The sequence below is a fragment of the Mesoplodon densirostris genome, chromosome 1 (assembly GCF_025265405.1).
Source record: "Mesoplodon densirostris isolate mMesDen1 chromosome 1, mMesDen1 primary haplotype, whole genome shotgun sequence".
Taxonomy (NCBI): Eukaryota; Metazoa; Chordata; class Mammalia; order Artiodactyla; family Ziphiidae; genus Mesoplodon; species Mesoplodon densirostris.
Genome location: NC_082661.1, coordinates 105,380,544 through 105,400,999, shown reverse-complemented (window position 1 = coordinate 105,400,999; position 20,456 = coordinate 105,380,544). Strand labels below are relative to the sequence as shown.

Sequence of the window (20,456 nt, the reverse complement as noted above, 5' to 3'; positions counted from 1 at the left end):
CCTTCCAAGCAGGAAACCCGGGGCCCATCACGGTCACGTCCTCTAGGGGCCTGACACTCCCAGGCCTTCACTCCACGCTGTGGATGGGACGGACCACTGGCCAGGCCTCCACTCCCCTGGCCCAGGGCGTGCTCGGAGGCTGGCTGGCCCAGTGGAGCCGTTGGGTCAGGGTTGAGTTCTGCCTGCTGAGGCGGAGGTCTGGGCTCCCGTGCACGTGGGGAAAGGATGGTGGTGCCGGCACGGTCGTTGCCCCCTGGCACCAGGGAGTCCATCCTCCCGACCTGCCCTCCTTAAGCTCTGCCCTGCCCACGCCCGGGCCTGGACCCATCTCCCACACTCCCTGTGCTTCCCTGCCTCTGCCCAGCTGGGGGGTCTCCCTCGGCCAAACCCCTGCCTTCAGAGACGGGCTCAGCTCACCTCTGCCTGCTCCCAGGAGGTGCTGGGGGCCCCTGAAGGATGTCCCTTCCTGCCCTGAGCCCCCGCGGGGGGAGACGGAGGCCTGTGCCGAGGTTCGCAGCCCTGCCTAGCCGAGGGCATGCAGGCCCACCCATGGGGCTGCTGGGAGCTGGGCCTGCCTTCCCCTCCTGCCTGGCTCCTCCTCGTCCTTGGACGCCGAAAGTGAGGGCTCTGCTTCCAGGAGCGTCCCCCGGGCCCCCCTCTCCAGGGCTTCCGGTGCCCCTGAAACCTGAGAAGAGACGGTTGGAGCCCAGCCTTTTACCCTGACTCTCCTGGACATTTGGCTGGGGGCCTAGCAGGGGGTGTAGATGCCTCCTCCGAGCCATCTGGCTGCCAGGACCCTGAGCACGGGCAGCGATGCCTCTGGGCCACAGCTGCTCTGCCGAGGCATTGGGACCCGCTGTCCTGGGGTTGACAAGGCCAGGTGCCCTGGGGCAGCAGCTTTTCCTGATGACGATTCACCAGCCCCAGCCAGGCCAGCACACGGGCCTCTGCCCTCTCCCAAAGCTCCAAGGAGGGTTTGGGTGGGGGGAGGGAGGGGGCAGCAGGTAGGGGCCCCAGGGCCTTGGAGGTGCAGCCTCCAGCCGCATGTCTGGCGGCGGATACTTGTCCAGAGAGGATGACTCCTGTGCTCTTAGCCCCACTGTAGGTGAGGACACTGGGGGGTGGGGGCCGACGAAGTCACAACCCAAGTCAATGGAGCTGGGTCTGAGACCCTGAGCCGGCTTTGCCTGCCTCTCCCTTGGCCCCCCTGCCCCTGGTGCTGGGATGCACTGAGACAGCCCTGCTCTGCTCTTGGAGTCGTGGTTGAAGAAAGGTCCACCTGGAGGATGGTCAGGGTTGGCACAGGCTCTGGGGGACAGAGAGCCAGCGCTAGGGCCACTTGGGAGGTTGAATCCTTCGTCTAGGGCAGGGCGGGGGGCAGGTTTCCTGGAGGAGGTGGGACTTCCGGTCACTTGTTCACTTGGCAAGTACTACTGAGTGCTCTCTGCCAGGTACCCCAGGCCGGAGGAGTGCAGCAGTTGTCAGCCTTCCTGGGCGGTGCTGTGTGGTGTCCCTGTGTCCCCAGAGAGGGAGGGTCCTCCACCAGGAGCTGTTGGCAGGCCCGGGGCCCTGACCCAGGGACCCCTGCTCCCCTCCCGCTCTGCACCCCAAGTTCTGACTGCGGGGAGGGGAGGGAGCCCCAGCCAGCCCACCCCATCCTGAGCACCTCCCCTCCTTCTGCCTAGGGCTTCAGCCCGCCTCGCAGGGTGTCAGAGGGCAAGCTCTGGGCACATGGGTACGGCCGGCGGGTGGGGCACCTGGGCGGAGACTCGGACGCCTCGCATCCCAGGCTCAGCTTCCCTGTCCTGGGACGGCTCAGACCAAGAAGCTTCTGTCGTAGTCAGGCCCGAGGAGGGCCCTCTGTTGAAGGTGGAGGTTTTCGGCCTGGACTTTGTGCACCCTTCCCCCCGAGTTCAGGCCACCCCAGAACCCCGAGGAAGCCAGGCAGGCTCACGGATGGGCACGCTGGCCCATGGGCCTGCGGGTGGGGCGGGGGCACCACATGGCCATCGCGGTCTGTCCAGCAGGTGTGAGGGCTGTTGCTGGCAAGCCACCTGCTTGAGTTTTAGGTTCAAAATGTTCAGTCCTGATGCCTTAGGTGGCCCTTCTCTCTGAAGCCCCCACAGGCTCCACTGCTCTGGTCTTCTGCCCGGCTAAGTCTTGGTCCCCTGGCCAGTCCCGGTGGGCACTCAGTCTCCAGGCCCTGCCGAGGTGGCAGCCCATCCCCAGCCTGGCTCTCAGGCCCTGCCGTCCTGCCCTCCCCGTTACAGCCCCACCACCTCTCACTGCCCGTCCCGCACGTGCTCTGGGCCGGGTGGCCTTGCTGCCTCTCTTGGCCGGTCCTCCTGCAGAGCTCTCCTTCATCCTCCGCTGCACCACCTGGCTGGTGCTGGAGGTCAGTGTCCCTGTCCCCTGAGCCTCAGGCAAACACTGGCGGAGGCCTGCTGAGGGTGGGTGGCCGGCCAGCCAGTGCCGGTGGTCGCTTTGTCCAAGGTCAGCATTGGGGGGCCTCCAGGAGAGCTAGGAAGCAGCAGGGGCATTTGCCCAGGACCAGGGGCAGAGGAGGCGTGACAGTGTCCTTCACGGGGAGCCTGGCGGCTACTGCACAACACAGATCAAACCCAGCCCCGAGCCAGCCTGCCTGGTTCAGAGCCCAGCTTGGTTCCTTGGCCACAGTGTGGCCTCACCTCTGTCCCTCAGGCTATTCATCTGGAAAATGGGAATAACAGCAGTGCCAGCCTCCCTCACAAGACTGCCGTGAGGATCAAAGTAGAAGACACAGATGTACCAGACATACTGCACTTAGAACAGTGCCCAGCGGTCAGAGAGTGCTCGAATTCTTACCACTGTCGCCTTAGCAAGCGTCACAAAGCTGGAAGGCAGAAAATAAATGGCTGGCTCAAGGCAGGTCCAATGTGCAGGAGGGAAAAAGGGAAGAAGGACCAAAGTGTATTGAATAGGAAGACTTCAGGGAGGAGCTGATGCCAGAACAGGGTTTTGAAGAATGAATAAGAGTTTGCCAGTAAGTCCAAAGGAAGTCTAGGCAACCTGCTGGGAAGGGAGGGGATTTACTTGAGGTCGGTCCTTCGTTTGTTCATGCCTTTATTCAGCAAGGCTTACCCAAGCTGTTTCCTGTGGAGTCCTGGGGTACAGGAGCAGCCCACCCATCCAGGTGGACCAGGCATGTCTGGGTGTGGATAGTGCTGATTGATGCAGGGCGGTCAGGGCTGCAGTGGGGCTGCCCGTGGTGGGAGGGATCCACACCACCTGCTCCCAGCTACTCTCTGGCCTCAAGCACTGTGCCGGCTCCTCAGCCCACCCACGTGTCACCCAGGCCAGCAAGCATCCCGCCTGCAAGGAGGGGAGCAGGCAGACAGTGGCCGAGCCAGGGGTCTGCTCGGGGCTGGAGCCCTGCCCCTGCCCAGCCTGCTGGTGGTGGCATTTGTACCGTAAGTGTGAGTGTGTTGGCCGGAGGATGGCTGTGTGCAGGGCATGCAGGTGGGTGGGTGTTGGTGCACACGCGTGTCCCTGAGAGTGTGTTCCTGTGTCAGTCTCCCCGTCTGTCTGTCTCTGCCCCTCCCACCCCTCTGTCTGCAGTCTCTCCTCCTCTGGGTCTCCCTCTTGGTTTGCCCGCGTCTCCTCATTTGGTTGCACCCCAATCCCTTACCCTGGGCCCCTGCCTGTGTGAGCTGGGGCGGGGCAGAGGCGGGGGCTGCGGCCTGGACCCCACCTCTCAAGAGCCTGGTCTGCCCAGCGGAGGTGCCTCGTTTGGTGGCCTGGGCCGGCCAGCCTGGCGACAGGGTTGGGGCGCGGGGCAGGGCCGGGAGCCTGGGCCGCCAGTTTTGGGTCTGGCTCGCTCACTGCAATATTGATGGCCCGTCAGGGCAGCCCTGATTCCTGCGCTTTCAGTTAAAAGGTTTCTGTTGTTGTAGCTTATGCAGTTGCTCTGTTGCTATGGAAACGTGACATCAAAATGACGTTTCCCGTTTAAAAGCTTTTAACTAAATTCCTGCCTGTCAGATGTAGGCCCCATTTTGAGCGAGGAGCTGCCTTCCAGGAGCGGGGCTCCCGCCGCCGTGGTGCTCAGGCCCCACGCGGCCCGGCCCGAGTGCGCTCTTTAACCCCGCAGGTGCCCCCGGCATGGCAGCGGCCGAGGTGCCCGGCTACCTCGTGTCCTCGCAGACGGAGAAGCACCGGCGGGCCCGCAACTGGACGGACGCGGAGATGCGCGGCCTCATGCTCGTCTGGGAGGAGTTCTTCGACGAGCTGAAGCAGACCAAGCGCAATGCCAAGGTGTACGAGAAGATGGCCAGCAAGCTGCTGGAGATGACCGGCGAGCGCCGGCTGGGCGAGGAGATCAAGATCAAGATCACCAACATGACCTTCCAGTACAGGTAGGCCCACGGGCACCGCTCTCACCGCCACGGAGCCCCAGGGTGCCCCAGGCTCGCCGGGCAGGCGGTCCACACAGGGACACCCCCACCCCCCGCCCCGGCCGGCACATCCCCGGAGCTGAGTCAGGAAGTGGGGGGTGGTCCTGGCTTTGTGTAAGCGAGAGGGGACCTGCAGAAGCCATGGGGGAGGGGAGGAGGGAAACCGAGGCACAGGAGGGCCGGGCTGGGGCTGACCCCGGCTCCCCGGGCCTCGGCCAGGGCACCACCCACCAGGCCCGCGGGCCACTCCCACTTGACCCCCCAGGCTTGGCTCTGCTCCACAGGGTGGAGGGTGCTGCTGTGTGGGCGGGAAACCGAGGCCGGTGGAGGCTCAGCCACCAGGCCCGCGAGCCGGCCTGTCCTGCCGCTCTGTCATCTTCAGCATCCTCTGAGCCTGCTGTGAGCACGGCACAGCGCTGGCCTCAGGGCCTGGGCGGGGGCGTGGAGGGCTCACGCGGAAGCCCCGAGTGCCCAGGAGGGTCCGCTCCCAGGAGGAGGCCCCCTGCCCTGGCTGCCGTGGGAGGGCCCGGTCAGGGCCAAGCATGCAGCTCCGGCAGGGGCAGCTCTGGCGTCCGGGACGGAGCCCTGTGGCCCCACGTGCTCAGCACCTTGGAGTGTGAGGCCAGGCCTATCTGCAGGGGCTCAAGATGAGGAGAGGGACACAGGGAGGGCAAAGGTCAGAGGTGTGGAGTAGGTCAGGGCAGGTAAAGGTCAAGGAGGAGCTGGGCTCTAGGGGGAGAGTGGCACCGAGAGCACGGGCCCTGGGGGCTCAGGCAGCCCCCGAGAGCCTGTCAGTGTGCGGGTGGCGGGGGGGGAAGGTGCCATCTAAGGGGCCGTGCAGGGACCCAGCTGGTCCCAGCCCAGGCTACCTCTGGCCCTCCTAGTGGCCACCGTGGGCAGGGGCACAGAGCAGGGTGTGGACAGGGCCCTGCAGGTTGGCCTCGGGCACCTTGAGCCACACCGCGGGTGAGAGGACCCTCACCCCGACTCCCATGCCCACCTTGAACAAGCAAGGAGAGACCTCCCCCCTCCTGGCCTGTCGCCCCCGGCCCGTCTGGAGCCTGGGGACGTGCAGGGGCTCCCCAGGGCCCTGGGCAACCAGAGGCTGTTTCAGTTGCATCCATTTAACTCTTCCTGGCCCTTGGACGTCCTGAGCCTGGCCTGTCCGAAGGCCCATTTCTGACCCCCAGCTTGACCCCCAGCCAGGCCTCGGGGCGGAAAACAGGCGGCTACTGGGGTCCAAAGGCATCCCAGTTGCTTAGGTAAAGTCTGTCAGATTCCAGCTGCTGGCTCCTGACGGGAGGGTTGAGTTGCGTGTAGGTGCACCTGCCCCCGGCCACCCCCCCGCACCGTAAGGAGGGAGCTGCGGAGGTGACGCAGGCTGTCTTACGGGGCTCCTGTCTGACTCCATAGCTCCAGGGCCCTGACTGGTGTCTAGCCGGGTCATTCATTATTTATCCTGAAAGCTTCTTCAGAGTCCCAGGGGAGGGATTCTGTTCCATTCCTGGAAGAGAGATGTGGGCCCCAGAGGCCACAGAAGATGAGGGTGTGGCTGAGAGGGCCCAGGGCCCCCTCGCGGACAGCACTTCACAGTTTAGGAAGCACTTGCACACCGTGGTACCTGTCAGCTCCCATTCACCCATGGGGAAACGGAGGACCAGAGCAGGAGAGGGTCTTGCCCAAGGCCACACAGCCCCTCGCAGGCCAACGCTTTGGCTGCATGACTGGTTCTTTCTCTCTCCCCGCCGCCACCCAGAGCCTCCCACAGCAGAGACTTTAGATATTTTTTCACGACAGCTTTTTTTTTTTTTAAAACAATCCTTGTTTATTTATTTTTATTTATTTATTTTTTGGCCGCACTGCAGGGCTTGCGGGATCTCAGTTCCCTGACCGGGGATTGAACCTGGGCCCTCGGCAGTGAAAGCGCGGAGTCCTAACCGCTGGACCTCCAGGGAAGTCCTGAGACAGCTTTTTAGATATTAAGATTGTTAAGGGAATTCCCTGGCGGTCCAGTGGTTAGGACATGGCACTCTCATTGTCGCGGCCCAGGTTCAATCCCTGGTTGGGGCACTAGGATGCCGCAAGTCGCTCAGTGCAACCGGAAAAAAAAAATGCTGGTTAAGGAAGCCTGGGGGTGGCCCGGTTCCATGGGGTGTGTTTTGTTGGCACACCGTTCAGGGGCTCCCTGTGCCGGGGCTGGCCTTTCCTCATTTCTCCGAGTAGTGGGCTGGCTTGAGTTGACAGACCAAGAGCTGGGGGGCACCTGCGGAGGGCCTGGGGGGAGCCCACGTGGGGGCTGGGCCCCGGGCACCATCGACCACCCCCTGTGCCCATGTCCGTGTTGCCCTCTGCGGGATGGACAGTGGTCCGTGGTCAGGAAAACGGAGCGGTCTGCTCGTCCCCACGTGGCCTGTCCCTGGCTTCCTGCTGAGGACACTCTGCTTGCTGGGCGCTGCTCGAGGGCACGTCCTGCCTGGCTCCCCTCTGCCTGCTGCCCTGAGCCACACACCTCCATGGGGGACGACTCTTTCAGGTGGTCAGCTCATTATCTCCAGTGACCAGTGTGACCGGCGGCCACACCCTGGCAGGGAGCCCCTTGTCAGAGACAGAGGCCATCTGGCCATGGGGAGCTCTGTTGCTCAGAGGCCTCCCCACAGCGGGAAGAGCGAGGGGCAGGAACATGGGGCCTGGAAGCTGAGGCTGGGGGCCCAGGAAACCCTGTGGCTTCTTTCCTGGCCTGGCTGGTGCTGCCCGGCTGTCTTGCGGCCGCCTCTCCCCATCCCTCACCTCCCAGGGGACAGCCAAGGCCCAGGGACCTTCAGGTTCTGTCTGCAGGGGTGGGGGGCAGGATGCAGGGCCTCGGATGGGCTCAGGCCCACAGTGGGCAGAGCTGTACAGTGCAGACCCTGGGCCTGGGGCCCGAGTGGGGATGGGGGATGTCAGGCAGAAGGGACCCCGTCCGGCCCAGCCCCGGTCCTCCTGGTACCTTCAGCCAAGAATGATGTCTGACAGCTTGCTGTTTGCCAGTCCCCGGGTGTTTTCTTAAATCTTCCCGAGAGTGACGAACATGTGAGGAGCTTAGTTTGATCATCCCCATTTTACTGATGTGAAAATGGAGGCTCAGAGAGGTTAATGGACCTGCTGATGGTCACACAGCAAAGCAATGGAGATGAGAGACAGACTCAGATGTGCTGGACACTGAGGCCTGTGCTCTTACCTTCTGAGCTTCTTGCTCCCCAGGGCGTCCTCTTTAGAAAAGCACGTTTATTATATGACCGTATTTTACGTTTGCATTACACATCATATTACATTTTATTCCCATGTTGGTATTATACCATATATTTGATTATTGCCGGTTAACTTATTAAAAAGCAGTATTTGTTCATTGCAGAGAGTTTAGAAATTCCAGAAAAGCAAAGAGAGGATGAATGAGCCCAAGGTCCCGGCATTCACACTGGGGCACGTGCATCCTTTCCAACATCGAAGGCGGTGTAGGTCCCGAGCCTGACTTCTTGCTGAGTCCCACGTCACCTTGGCCCTGGGGCCTGGCCAATTTTTCTGGGGAGGCCTGGCTGCCACGTGGCTCCGCCAGGTCCGGAGCCCCCAAGTGCCCCTCCGCCAAGGGCTGGGCAAGGCAGGGCCGGGAGCAGCTGTTTCTCACCCTTGGCTCTTGTGTCTCTCGTTTCAGGAAATTAAAATGCATGACAGATAGCGAGTCCGTCCCGCCCGACTGGCCCTATTACCTAGCCATTGATAGGATTCTGGCCAAGGTCCCCGAGTCCTGTGATGGCAAACTGCCGGACGGCCAGCAGCCGGGGCCCTCCACGTCCCAGACCGAGGCGTCCCTGTCGCCGTCTGCTAAGTCCACCCCTCTGTACTTACCGTATAACCAGTGCTCCTACGAAGGCCGCTTCCAGGACGATGGCTCCGCCAGCTCCTCCAGCTTACTGTCCCTTAAGTTCAGGTAGTGTGTGTGCTTCCCTCTCTTGCCTCCACACCAGCGGGGCCGGGCGCCCGCCCTCCGGAGAGGGGGCTGAGGGCCGCGAGGGGGCTGTCCTGGCGGCGGCATCCTCTGTCGGCCCGGGCCGGCCGCGGAAGCCTAGGCAGTATGCACCAGCCCCCAGGGACAGGGAGGCCAGAGACAGGAAGGCAGGTGGTTCCCGAAGCTTGGGCTGTCGTGTCCACAGACTGGGTGCATCTCCTGCTCCATCACCGCTTAGCTGTGTGGAAAGTCCTTGATCTCTCTGGGCCTCAGCCTCCCTCTGTGAAATGGGGATAAATCAGGACCTTCTCCAAGGAGGGCTGGGATTAGAGGCGAGCACTCCCGCCTTCCCTCGGCTTCTGGCTCTTGCGCTCCCCCTACCCCAAGCAGACCGTGCCCTGGGGTCCCCTTCTGCCTGGCCTGGCCAGGCCGGATGGTCTCTCAGCACCGGGGAGGGGGTGTCAGGCTAAGCCTCCAGGGTGTGCTTGGAGCCTGGCTGCACTGGGGGGATGCAGCCCCTCTGCCGTCCACAGCGTCCTGCCAGGCATGTGCTGACCCCGCCTCAAGATGCCCTCAGTCAGGTGTGTGGGAGACACACCCCTGTGGTGTGGGGGCCGGGGAGCCAGAGGAGGTGACGTTTGGGCTGGGCTTTCACGGATGAATAGGAGTTGGCCATGGGGGAGAGAACAGGAAGAGTGTGGATTTGAGCCGTGGCCCTGCCTCCCCTGAGCCTGGTCTCAAGTCTGTCAGATGGGAGTAGGGTGGGATGAGGAAGGCATCTCTGGGGGCCCTTCCAGTCTGACACCCCCAGTCTTGGGGGCTGCTGCTCGGTTTGTTCTCAGCAAAGACCCCAGACAGAAATGCCTTTGCTGGTGGCCAGGCCAAGTTGCAGGGAAGTCTGAGATTTACAGACAGTTGTTTCCATGGATTGAGCCCAGTTCCCAAACAGACAGCTGCCCCGGGCGTTACACCAGGACCGGGACATGGGGCTATTCTCCCTCTTGGGGCCAAGCCCTGCTCTCTGCCCCTGAGGTTGGCGGGGTCACGATTCTTCTGCACAGAAGCAGAGGGCCTGGGCTCAGGGACGGGCAGGATCTTGGGGCCTGGTGGGGTTTGGCAGCTCCCTGCCCACCTGTGGGGGCTGGTTAGACCCGGGATGCCCCACCCCCGAGCAGAGATCCCAGGGCATGCCCACCCAGCTCAGCGGGTTTGGGGGTGCCCTCGTGGCAGGGACACCCCGCCTCCTAAGCCTGCCCCCAACTTTGTGGTGGGAGGGCCCGGCCCTCACGTGCGTGGACGGTGGCCCAGCTCCCTGTGTGCCCAGCGGCAGCCGGGAGGGTCGGGCAGGCCTGGGCTCCATGGCCAGCCGTCCACACGCCGGCGCTGTCCTTCCAGGTCGGACGAGCGGCCCGTGAAGAAACGCAAGGGACAGGGCGGCCACTTGCAGAGGAAGAAGCTGCGGCTGCTGGAGACGATGCTGGAGGAGCAGCGCCGGCTGAGCCGCGCCCTGGAGGAGACGTGCCGCGAGGTGCGCCGCGGGCTGGACCAGCACAGCCTCCTGCAGGCGCAGGGCCTGCAGCTGCAGGAGCGCATGATGAGCCTGCTCGAGAAGATCATCGCCAAGTCTGGGGTCTAGGCCGCCCACCGGCCCCCCGCCGCCGCTCCCGGTCGGGCCTTCCCTCCCAGGGGCCCGGGAGCCCCCAAAGCCTCGGTCTCCAGCATTAAAGCCCCCCGGACACGCGGCCGGGGCCCCAGGCTCACTGCAGGGCAGCTGCCGGGAAGAGCATCCCGGAATCTGCTCTCTGGTATCGTCACTGTCGACGGTACTCGGAATGGCTTTTGATGTTAAATGTGTCATTTTCATCACTGCCTGGAAGCGGAGGTCACGGTGCAGCCTTGGAGGGAGGCGGCAGGCGGTCCCTCCCAAGACGAAGCAGGTGGACGCAGCGCGGGGGCAGGTGTGTCCCCCTCCCTGGGTCTGCTGCGTCGGCCCCGAGAGCCTCGAACACTCGGGCCAACCCCAGAGGCCCGCACCGCCTTCAGCGGCCTTTTCATCTGTCCCCCCGGGACGTCGGGCGTCCCGACGGCACTAATAACAGCGGTGACCCTGCCCTCTGGGGACACCCTGCCCTGTTCCACCGTCTCTGCCCAGGGATGCGGCGGGGATGAGACAAGGCCCAGCCTCGGGGAGCTGACACTCGGGGGACAGGCAGGCGAGTGAGTGGAGAAGCCAGGTAACAGCAGGTTGTGAAAGTGCTGGCAGGGCAGGGCCGGGCTGGACACGGCACACATAGCCGGCAGCCATCCAGGAGCTGCCTCCCCGGGAGGGAGAGGGGCTGGGGGTGGAAGCCTCAGCACTGCAAGATCTGCCGGCAGGAAAACCCTTCCAGAGCCCCCCGCCACTCCCCAGTTCCTCCTGAGTCTCATCCGGGCCCAGGTGGCTGAAAGAAGGCACCACAGGAGAGATGGGGGTTACGCTTTGTTCAGGGCCTCCTTGGGGACATAGCCTGGGACGCCGCCACTCCGTAGCTCTGAGGACGCTCTTCCAAAAAAGTGAGGAGAAAGAAGCCTCTTGATATGTGACTTTTGGTAGGAGATATGGCAGTCAGGTCCCAGTAAAAGCTCACAGCTAGTCACAAAGAACAGATGTCTCAGTTAATGGCTGTAGCGCTTTTCTCTGTATGGGAAGAACTGATTCATTAAAACTCTTGCTGAGATACATGTCTACCTGTCCGAGGGCCTGATTGTTTGTCCAAAGCACAGAGTACCCCGTCACGGTCTTCACGTCCTCTGTCTGGAGTGTGGAGGGCTTCGTCCTGTCACCTTTTTTGGGGGGTGGGGGCCATGCCGTGAGGCGTACGGGCTCTTAATTCCCCGACCAGGGATCAACGCCGGGCCCCCTGCGGTGGAAGCGCAGAGTCCTAACCACTGGACCGCCGAGGGAGTCCCCATCCTGTCGCCTTGATCCCCTCGCAGGGTGCACTGTGGCTCCACCCCCGTGCCGCTGGGTGATGAGCAAAAACCCTCCATTGCTCTGTTTTACAAGGAATGTCTGGTTCACCCCTGAACTAGCAAGTTGCTGCCACACACAGGGTTCTGAGGAGACACAGTGGGCGGGTTAGTGACAGGTGACCTACAGGGTGGAAAAGTTCCTTCTGACCATTGCTCAGCAGACTGTTGGGATTTTTTGTGGGGCTGCGGGGTGGGGAGTGGAAGCCGGGGCCCTGCAGGAGGCTGCCTCAGTCTCCCTGTGTGACAGCCACCAGCTCATCTGAACCTCCAGTGACCCTTGAGGGCAGCCAGGCAGTAACCAGGGCTCTGCTGGTGTCAGAGCACCCCTGGTGAGCCAGGTGGTGTAGACGCCTGTCTGCTGGAGGGAGGGGCTGGGTGTCCTGTGCAGCGTGGAGGGCGGGGCCAGGTGGGCAGGACGGCCCACTGGGACCCCCTCGGAGAGCACGTGCTGTGGACTCAAACCATTGCACTTTGGGACTGAAGAGGTGGTGTGTCTGGGGAATGTTTACCCGGCTCTGCAGCAGGGGTGGAGCCCTGCTGTGTCAACTTGCAAGTATTCCCACGAGCCCCAGCTGCTGGGAGTGCCCTGCCGGGTGTGCGCTGCTGGGAGTGTGCTGCCGGGTGTGCACTGCGGGGTGTTCACGGTGGCTCCCGCATCCACCACAGAGGCCCAGAGCCTGGAGGCGCCTCATGCTGAAGGCCTGTGTTTGGGGGCTGCCCTGGCGAATTTCTAGCTCTTAGACAAGGCACCAGCACGAGAGCTCCCTCAACCGACACTGGGCCCCGGCCAGGCTGGGCCTAAGAGGGTCTGGACTGAACCCCGACAGGCAACCAACCCCATCAGGGTGGTCATGCCCAGAAGCCCTCCAGGAGGGGTGGATCGAGTCATGTAGCAGAGTCTTCACCTTAAACATCTTTGCGTTCCTAGAATCAGGGTCATGAAGTATTAGTATTTCAGAAACTGTGAGGCCTCAGTTACAACATGTAATTTTGCTTTTTTGCATTTGTCTTTAGAGGTAATTTGGTCTGTTTTCTTTTCCCTGCTCTCTCCATCAGAGTTTGTAATTAGTGCCCCTTCTGCGTCCTTGGTGGAATCAGCTTATCCCTGTCCTTGGTCTGGACAGAGCCATTTAGGGTCCAGCGGAACTCAGCTGAGAACCGCCCAGGTCGCGCCCTTCATAAACAGTGTGTCTTTAGCCACTTTCCAATGTCTTCTACAGTTATTGGTCCGTTAAGGAAGGAAAAGTGGCAATCAGTAAATGCTAAAATATTTGATAAGATTCAGCAAAACAACATGTTAACACTGACAAGTAAAATCAAGAACCAGACAACTGTGCTCACTTTCACCATTATTATTTTGTTGCCTTGACATTTATCGCTAATGCATTAAGACAAACAGAATAAGCAGGATAAGAGACGAAATGAAGAAATTAAAAATACCTTTATTTTCAGATAATATTTTTATATACCCAGAAAACCAAAGTACAGAAAAGATCAAGAGCACTTTAAACTACCTTAGACCCGTTAAATATGAGGATGGAAAAATTCACAGTTATGATTCAAAGCTATAGAATATCTACAAGTGAATTTAAGCAGAAAGGTATAGGATTATATGAAGAAAACTATTCAGTCTCATTGAAAAATGCAAAACAGGCCTCCTGCCTTCTGAGATGGCCCACACTCTGTCTGTGAAGTGTGTTTCTCCCAAGGCTGTTCTCACCTTTTGAGACAGACTGCATTATGTCTATGGAATGTGTATCTCTCTAAATAAATCCACTCTTACCTATTAAAAAAAAAGAAAATTTAAAACAATATCTGAGCATGTGGAGAGACTTAGCATTCTCCCAGAAACTCCAAAATATAATATAATTTTATTAATGTAATCCCAACTCTGCTCTCAATAACCCTGCACTTCTTTGTTTTGAAATGGATGGAATTATTTTAAAATTCACATGAAAAAAGAATAGGGCAAAAGCTCCGAGGCCGATAAAAGTGGGAAGAGGTGCTCAGCTCCAGGAGGCATTGGGAAAATATGAAATTAAATGCGAACATGCATTTCACACTCGTGAGATGGGGAGAACGTCAAGAAACGAAGACTCGGACACGGCCGGTGGCCATATAAACTGATGCTACTATTCCGAGGAGCCATCTGGCATTTCCTAGTAAAACTCATCAGCCGGGCCGTTCCCACACGTGCCAGCCCAGGGCTGAGTTCTCAAACCGGGGCCTCAGGACCCCCATAAGTAACACTCTTCAAAATTATTGAAGATGCCAAAGAGCTTTTCATTTATGTGGGTTCTAACTGCCAATATTAATACCTGATAGATGACCTTATTAGAAATTAAACCTAAGTTTTAAGAAATATTCACTTCAAAATAACAATAAACTCACTACAATGGTAACCTAAGTAACAATTATATGGAAAATATGTTTTCCAAAACAAGAAGTTTTAGCGAGAAGAGTGGCATCATGTCCTCAAATCTCTGGCTTCAGAGAGGTCGGCGTCCACTGTGGCACATGGCTTGGTTGGAAAATATGAGAGAATCTGGGAAATCCAGACTCACACGGTTACACGTTTGGGAAAGAAAGTAAGGTTTAATAACATCTGCAGGTCACGGACGTTCTTCCTCGTGACAACACCCAAACTCAACAAGCGGTGGTCCCTCTCGGGCTGGTTGCAACGTGGAATCTGAAATCGTATCGATGAACTTTCACTTCTGTCTTATTGGAATCCATCTGTCCGTCCTGCGCCTGCACCAGTCCTTATCCACATTTGTTCCTGTGACATCACACACTGGGCATTTGGAAGATAACGGATCACCAAGCAATGGAGGTGACAGTCATGTATCAAAGTGTCACTTTCGTGAATAGCACCATCAGTCTCAGCAGAAAAGTCTTTAGTTTGGTAAGTTGGCAAGCTTATGGTGGCGGATGCAGGTTTTTCAAAATCCCAGTCTGCATGAAAGCTTGAATTTTATTATTGGTCACAAACACTCCGTTTTCCTTGAAGGGACGGGCTCACTTTGTCGTTTTCAAGAAAATGTCTGCCAGGTCTGAATAATCAGAGCTTCTATCAGTCCTTCTTTTAAGTAGAAAGTTGTTGCATTAAAATGTGTGTGTATTTTTCAGCCAGCAACTCAAACACCTGCACACGTGCTTTTCCCCAACCTCCCCTCAGGCCTGGAACTGAACTGCTTTGTGTGCATCTGCCATTTGGTCACACGGCAGATTAAGCCATGGACTCAAGGGCCAAGATTTGATAGAATTAACCCTTCTCCAGCAGGTGCTGCCTCTGAGGGCCCCAGGCAGCTTTCTGACACTGTCTTCTGGAGTGTTCCATTGGAACCGTGCTGACCAGAACTCCTCACCCCATGTGGTCCCAGGGTCCCAGGGTCAAGGGTGAGGTTGTGTGAGGCTGGGAAGGCGGAAGTGAAGGGGAGGCCAGGATGCTCTGAAGGCCGCGGTGGCTTGCGGTCATGGGGGGTTAGGGGCATCGACGCAGCAGGGGAGACACACAGCTGTCTCAGCTGATCCGGTTTGTCTGGTGCAGTGTAACTGGCCACATGAGCCATTTCAGGGAACTAGTTCCACGGCATTTTGGGGGCACCTGCTCAGGTTCAGGTGCTGTGATACTGTGTCTCTGCCCTCGAGGAGCTGAGGACAGACCTCAATTCCTTCATTCAAATCTCTGCTGTTTGGTGTCGAGGTTGATTCAGGTTTTCCCCTGTAACAGACAATGCACCGAAGACCCCCCCTCCCCTCCCTCATGGCAGAGCCTGCTAAAGGCCCGTCAGTATCCATGCTTTCCTTCCTCAATGACAAAATGCTTATATTATTCTGGGCAACAATGTTCCAACTAAATCTGACCAAAGTCCCTTGCAATTTAGGGTGACAAGTAAGGCATCTGAGGAAGTTAGGTGCAAATTCTAGGAAACCTCCTTAAGAAAGTAATAGGCAGATATGTGTGTTTTTCTTGCCCTTTCCCCACTTTCTCCTGCTTCCTGCCCAGCAACAGGGGAGATGGAGGAGATGTCTGGCTCTCCAGCAGCCTTCCAGGACTATGAGGCCCTCTTGAGGATGAAAGCCACAAGCCCAACAGATCAGAAAGACTGAGGGCCCTGGCATCTGCCTGCACCGTGAAGCTGCTGTGTGGGTCTGGCTTCTCTTATGTGAGAGAGAAATAAAATTCCATCCCATGTCAGTGTTATTTCCAGCCTCTGTTTTTTGCAGCCAAACTCAATTTTTAACAGAGAATTTAGTACCAGAAAGGGGAAAGGGTATTGGCAACAGCAGCTCCTAGAACAATGTGCCAGCCAAGTGGAGACAGCTGAATAGGGGGCAGAGGGGTCACGAGGGCCTACCTATTGCAGCTGGAAAGCAGGTGACATGTGCCATGTCACGGGGATCGTGTGGCCAGACTGCCACCTGGCCCACCTTAGCAGGCAGACACACACAGGCAGGATGGCAGCGCTGGGGGGATGGGGAGGAATACGTGCAGAGCCCTGGTGAGAGCTGGGCCCTTCTTGGCACCTTGAGCAAGGCCCCGACAGCAGAAGGGGAGCCCTTGGGGCGTGCAGCATCCTAGGACCAAGGCTCCTCACACCATGCGCGTACAGGGTCCCCGAGTCGGGATAAGGGAGGCTGGGAGGGCCGCAGGTGTGGGCAGGGCCCCGGGGACCTGGGCTGCTCTCAGCTCAGAGGCCACAGTCAGCACGGGGCCTCGCTCCCCGGGGAGGGCCCGGCACACAGACCCTGCCCTCCCTCCGGCTCCAGCTGCCATCTCATTTCACATCCACAAAGTGCCCTCAACGCAGGCCTCGCCCCCCAAGCTTTCCACCAGCTTCTGGAACTTTCCCATCTTATTACACCGGTGTGTTACTACTCCTCCACCGCTGATTCCTTGTTAATCCGTTGCACCCACCCTCCTCCTTTCAAGCCCACAGCTCAGGCTGCCGGGTGTCTGGGGGCCCGCCTCTCCCCAGCTGCTTGCCCCGAAGGCCACGAGCTCAGCTCACAGGAGCCCATTACTGTTGAAATTTAGATTCCGGCTTCATGCCTGACCCCCACCTCCCTCATTTTTCAAAACGCCTTCGTCTTTTCCTGTTCAGAGAACTTTCAAGAGACCTTCCAAGTTCTCCGGGAACAGTGCGGCTCCCCAGGGTGGCAGCTGGCATCTCCTGCAATTATCCTTAAATTATAGGGACAATTTTAATTTCACAATAATTAGAAATATCAACTACAGCTCAAGCCTTCGAAACTAATGGAATTTTAATGGGCAGCTGCTCAGGTTACAGCCAAGGACAGTAACGCTCCACCACTGGGCGGAGGGGGCCGCTGCAGGCATCTGTGCCGGGGGGTGGGGAGGAGGTGCAGGGCAGGCTGGCTGATGCTCTGGGGCCGCCCCGGAAGCTGGGAGGTGATGGGAGCACCCAGTCCTGTGGCTCCTGTGGAGTAGAGCCTGCACCCTGGACTTTGGGCCCCAAGCTGTGTATTTCCCTCCTGAAGATGCATCCCGGGCCCAGGTCCTCCCACTGGCAGCCCCCGACGCGCTTGGATCCGAGCTCCTTCCACCCCCACCCGGGCCAGAGCCCACCCCACCCTGGCGCCCACAGGGTGGGCCGCGAGGAGCTTCCTCTGAGGGATCTGAGAGTCGTGATGCTCACCCACTCGTGTCTCTCCTCTCAGGATTGCAGTCCAGTGTCCGAAAACAATCGTTTCACGTGTTTGGTCCAGTTTTCAGTTGTTTGAAGTGGGTGGGCGCGGGTGGGGGAGTGATTTCATCCAGACCTGTGACACCACCGGGGTGGAAAGTATAAGTTAATGGTGCCTTTAGGTGGGCAGAGGTTTTGCTTTTGATAAAATCAAAATTACCTAACGTTTTTCTTTTATGGCTAGAGTTTTTGTGGCCTAAGAAATCTTCACCAAGGTCATGAATTTATTTTCCCATCTCCTATTCTAGCAGCTGTGATGATGTTTGGATCTTTGATCCAACTGAGATTAATTATTGTGTATGATGTGAGTTAGATATCAATGTTCATTTTTCTCCATGGTTATCCAGTTACTCCAACACGTTCCCCCATGGAATTTTTCTGGTGCCTTTGTCAAAAATCAATTCACTGAACACGAGTGGGTCTAATTTCTAGACTCTGTTCAGTTCCGCTGGTCAAATGCCCACATCATCATGATTACTGACTGTAGCTTATAGAAAGTCTTGAGGTCAGATAGTGTGAATCTTCCAACTTTACTTCTTTTCTGAAATTGTTTTGTTTACTACAGATCTTCTGCGTTTCCTTATACTTTTTTTTTTTTTTTTTGCGGTACGTGGGCCTCTCACTGTTGTGGCCTCTCCCGTTGCGGAGCACAGGCTCCGGATGCGCAGGCTCAGCAGCCATGGCTCACGGGCCCAGCCGCTCCGCGGCATGTGGGATCTTCCCAGACCGGGGCACGAACCCGCATCCCCTGTATCAGCAGGCAGACTCTCAACCACTGCGCCACCAGGGAAGCCCGAATCTTGCAATTTTTGAACGTGATATATCTCTCCCTTTGGAGAAATCTAATGCATACTTTATTAAATCTATTCCTAAGTATGTAAATTCTCCAATTATTTGTTGGTAGTATATAGAAATACAATTGTCGTTTGTATCTGTAGCTTGCAACCCTGCCAAACTTGCTTATTAGTCTAATAGCTTTTTTTTTTTTTTTTTTTTCTTTTTTTTTTTTGCGGTATGCGGGCCTCTCACTGTTGTGGCCTCTCCCGTTGCGGAGCACAGGCTCCGGACGCGCAGGCTCAGCGGCCATGGCTCATGGGCCCAGCCGCTCCGCGGCATATGGGATCCTCCCAGACCGGGGCACGAACCCGCATCCCCTGCATCAGCAGGCGGACTCTCAACCACTGCGCCACCAGGGAGGCCCTCTAATAGCTTTTAAAATAAGTTCCTTAGGACTTTCCAGGTTTATAACCAGGTTTTCTGTGAATAAAGGCAGTTTGCTTCTTGTCCTGTAACGGGTATGCCTTTTATTTTTGTTTCTTGCTTTATTCCTCTGGCTGGGACCTCTAGGACAATGTTGAAAAGAAGTTATGAGAGTGGCATCATTGCCTCATTCCTGAGCTAAGGAGGAAAATAGTCTTTTACCAATGAGTATGATGTTAGTTATAGGTTTTTCATAGATGCCCTTTATTAAATTGAGGAAATTCCCTTCTATTTTTAGTTTGTTTAGAGTTTTTAATCACAAATGTGTATTGAATTTTGACAAGTGCTTTTTCTACATTTATTGAGATAATTGCAAGATTTTTTTCCTTTATTTTGATAATGTGGTGAATTATAAGGGTTGCATTTCAAATGTTAAATCAACCTTGCATTCCTGGGATAAGCCATACTTGTTCATGGTTTTATTTATAGTAATATTTTGCTGAGGATTTTTATATCTATGTTCATGAGGACATGGGTCTGTACTTTTCCTCTTCTCATTATGTCCTAGTCAAGTTTTGGTGTCAGAGTTATGCAGGCCTCACAAAATGAGTTCAAAAGTATTCCATCTTTCTCTGTTTTCCAAAAAAGTTTGTGTAGGAATGGTGTTATTTCTTCCTTAAATATTTGATTCACTCCAGCAACATATAGTTCTGAGATTTTATTTGTTGCTAACTTTCTATATGGAAAATGCTGGCTTTTTCCCTAAAAATGTATTATGAAAATTTCAACCACTCAGAAAAGTGGACAGAATTGTATAATGAACAGTCATATCTATTTCCTAGGTTAACATTTTGCTGTACTTTCCTTAGCAGATATCTATCCATCACACCATCTTATTTTTTGATGCATTCCTAAATCACAGAACTCAGCACATTTTCCCTTAAAGATTCTTAATTATTTGTTCAATTTATTTAACTGATATAGGGATAGTCAGACTTTCTACTTCCTCTTGTGTAATTTTTGTTGTGTTTTTAAAGGAATTTTTCTATTTTTATATAAAAATTTATTGGCAAGTTTATTGTTATCAAGTTGTTCATACAATTCTCTTACTATTCATTAGATATCTGTGGGCCCTGTAATGATATTCCTGATATTAGTAGTTTGTGTTTCCCTTTAACTTTCATTTGTCTTACTAACGTTTAATAAATTGTATTAATCTTTTTGAAACACCAACTTTTGGCTCTCTTGTTTATTTGTTTGTTTGTTTTCCCTGAGGTTTGGCTCTTCTGTATTTCACTAATTTCTGCTCTTTTATTATTATTATTATTTCCTTCCTTTACTTCATTTCCTTCATTTACTTTAGGTTTAATTTGCTCTTTATTTTCTTGCCTCTTAATGTAAGGCTTAATTTCAAACCACTTTTTGTCTGTTTAAACACTTGAAATTGAAACCACAATTTTTTTTTTTTTTTTTGCCATATGCGGGCCTCTCACTGATGTGGCCTCTCCCGTTGTGGAGCACAGGCTCCAGATGCGCAGGCTCAGCGGCCGTGGCTCACGGGCCCAGCCGCTCCACGGCATGTGGGACCTTCCCGGACCAGGGCATGAACCCGTGTCCCCTGCATCGGCAGGTGGACTCTCAACCACTGCGCCACCAGGGAAGCCCCACAATTTTTGATATACTGAGTTTTTTACAATTCAGTTTAATGTATTTTTTAAATTTCCCTTGTGATTTCTTCTTTGACCTTTGGATTATTTAGAAGTGTGTTACCTAATTGTCAAAAGTTGAGTGATTTTCTAGGTATCATTATTGATTTCTGTTGTCAGAGAATATATGCTGTATGACTTCAGTCCTTTAAAATTAACAAGATTTATATTATGGCCCAGCATATGTTCTTTCTCGGAAAATGTTTAATGTACACTTGAAAACAATCTGTATTCCATAGCTGATGGGTGTAGTCTTCTATACATTTCCTGATTATTTTGATTTTTCATCAATTTATGATAGAAAATGTTAAAATATTGCTATAAATCTATTAAATTATTTGTCTATTATTATTGTCTCCTCTTAGTTCTCACAATTTTGCTTCAAATATTTGAAGATATAGCCACTCCAGCT

The 20,456-nt window shown here is 55.8% G+C and overlaps 1 protein-coding gene across 1 annotated transcript; it reads left to right on the top strand.

Moving 5' to 3' along the window:
- Positions 1–3,004: 3,004 nt before the first annotated feature.
- MSANTD1 (Myb/SANT DNA binding domain containing 1) lies at positions 3,005–10,051 on the top strand. Its single transcript, XM_060089419.1, is given in 6 exon segments — positions 3,005–3,033; positions 3,035–3,315; positions 3,318–3,449; positions 4,130–4,394; positions 8,122–8,397; positions 9,811–10,051. Coding segments are annotated over 6 exon segments (1,224 nt in total).
- Positions 10,052–20,456: the final 10,405 nt, after the last annotated feature.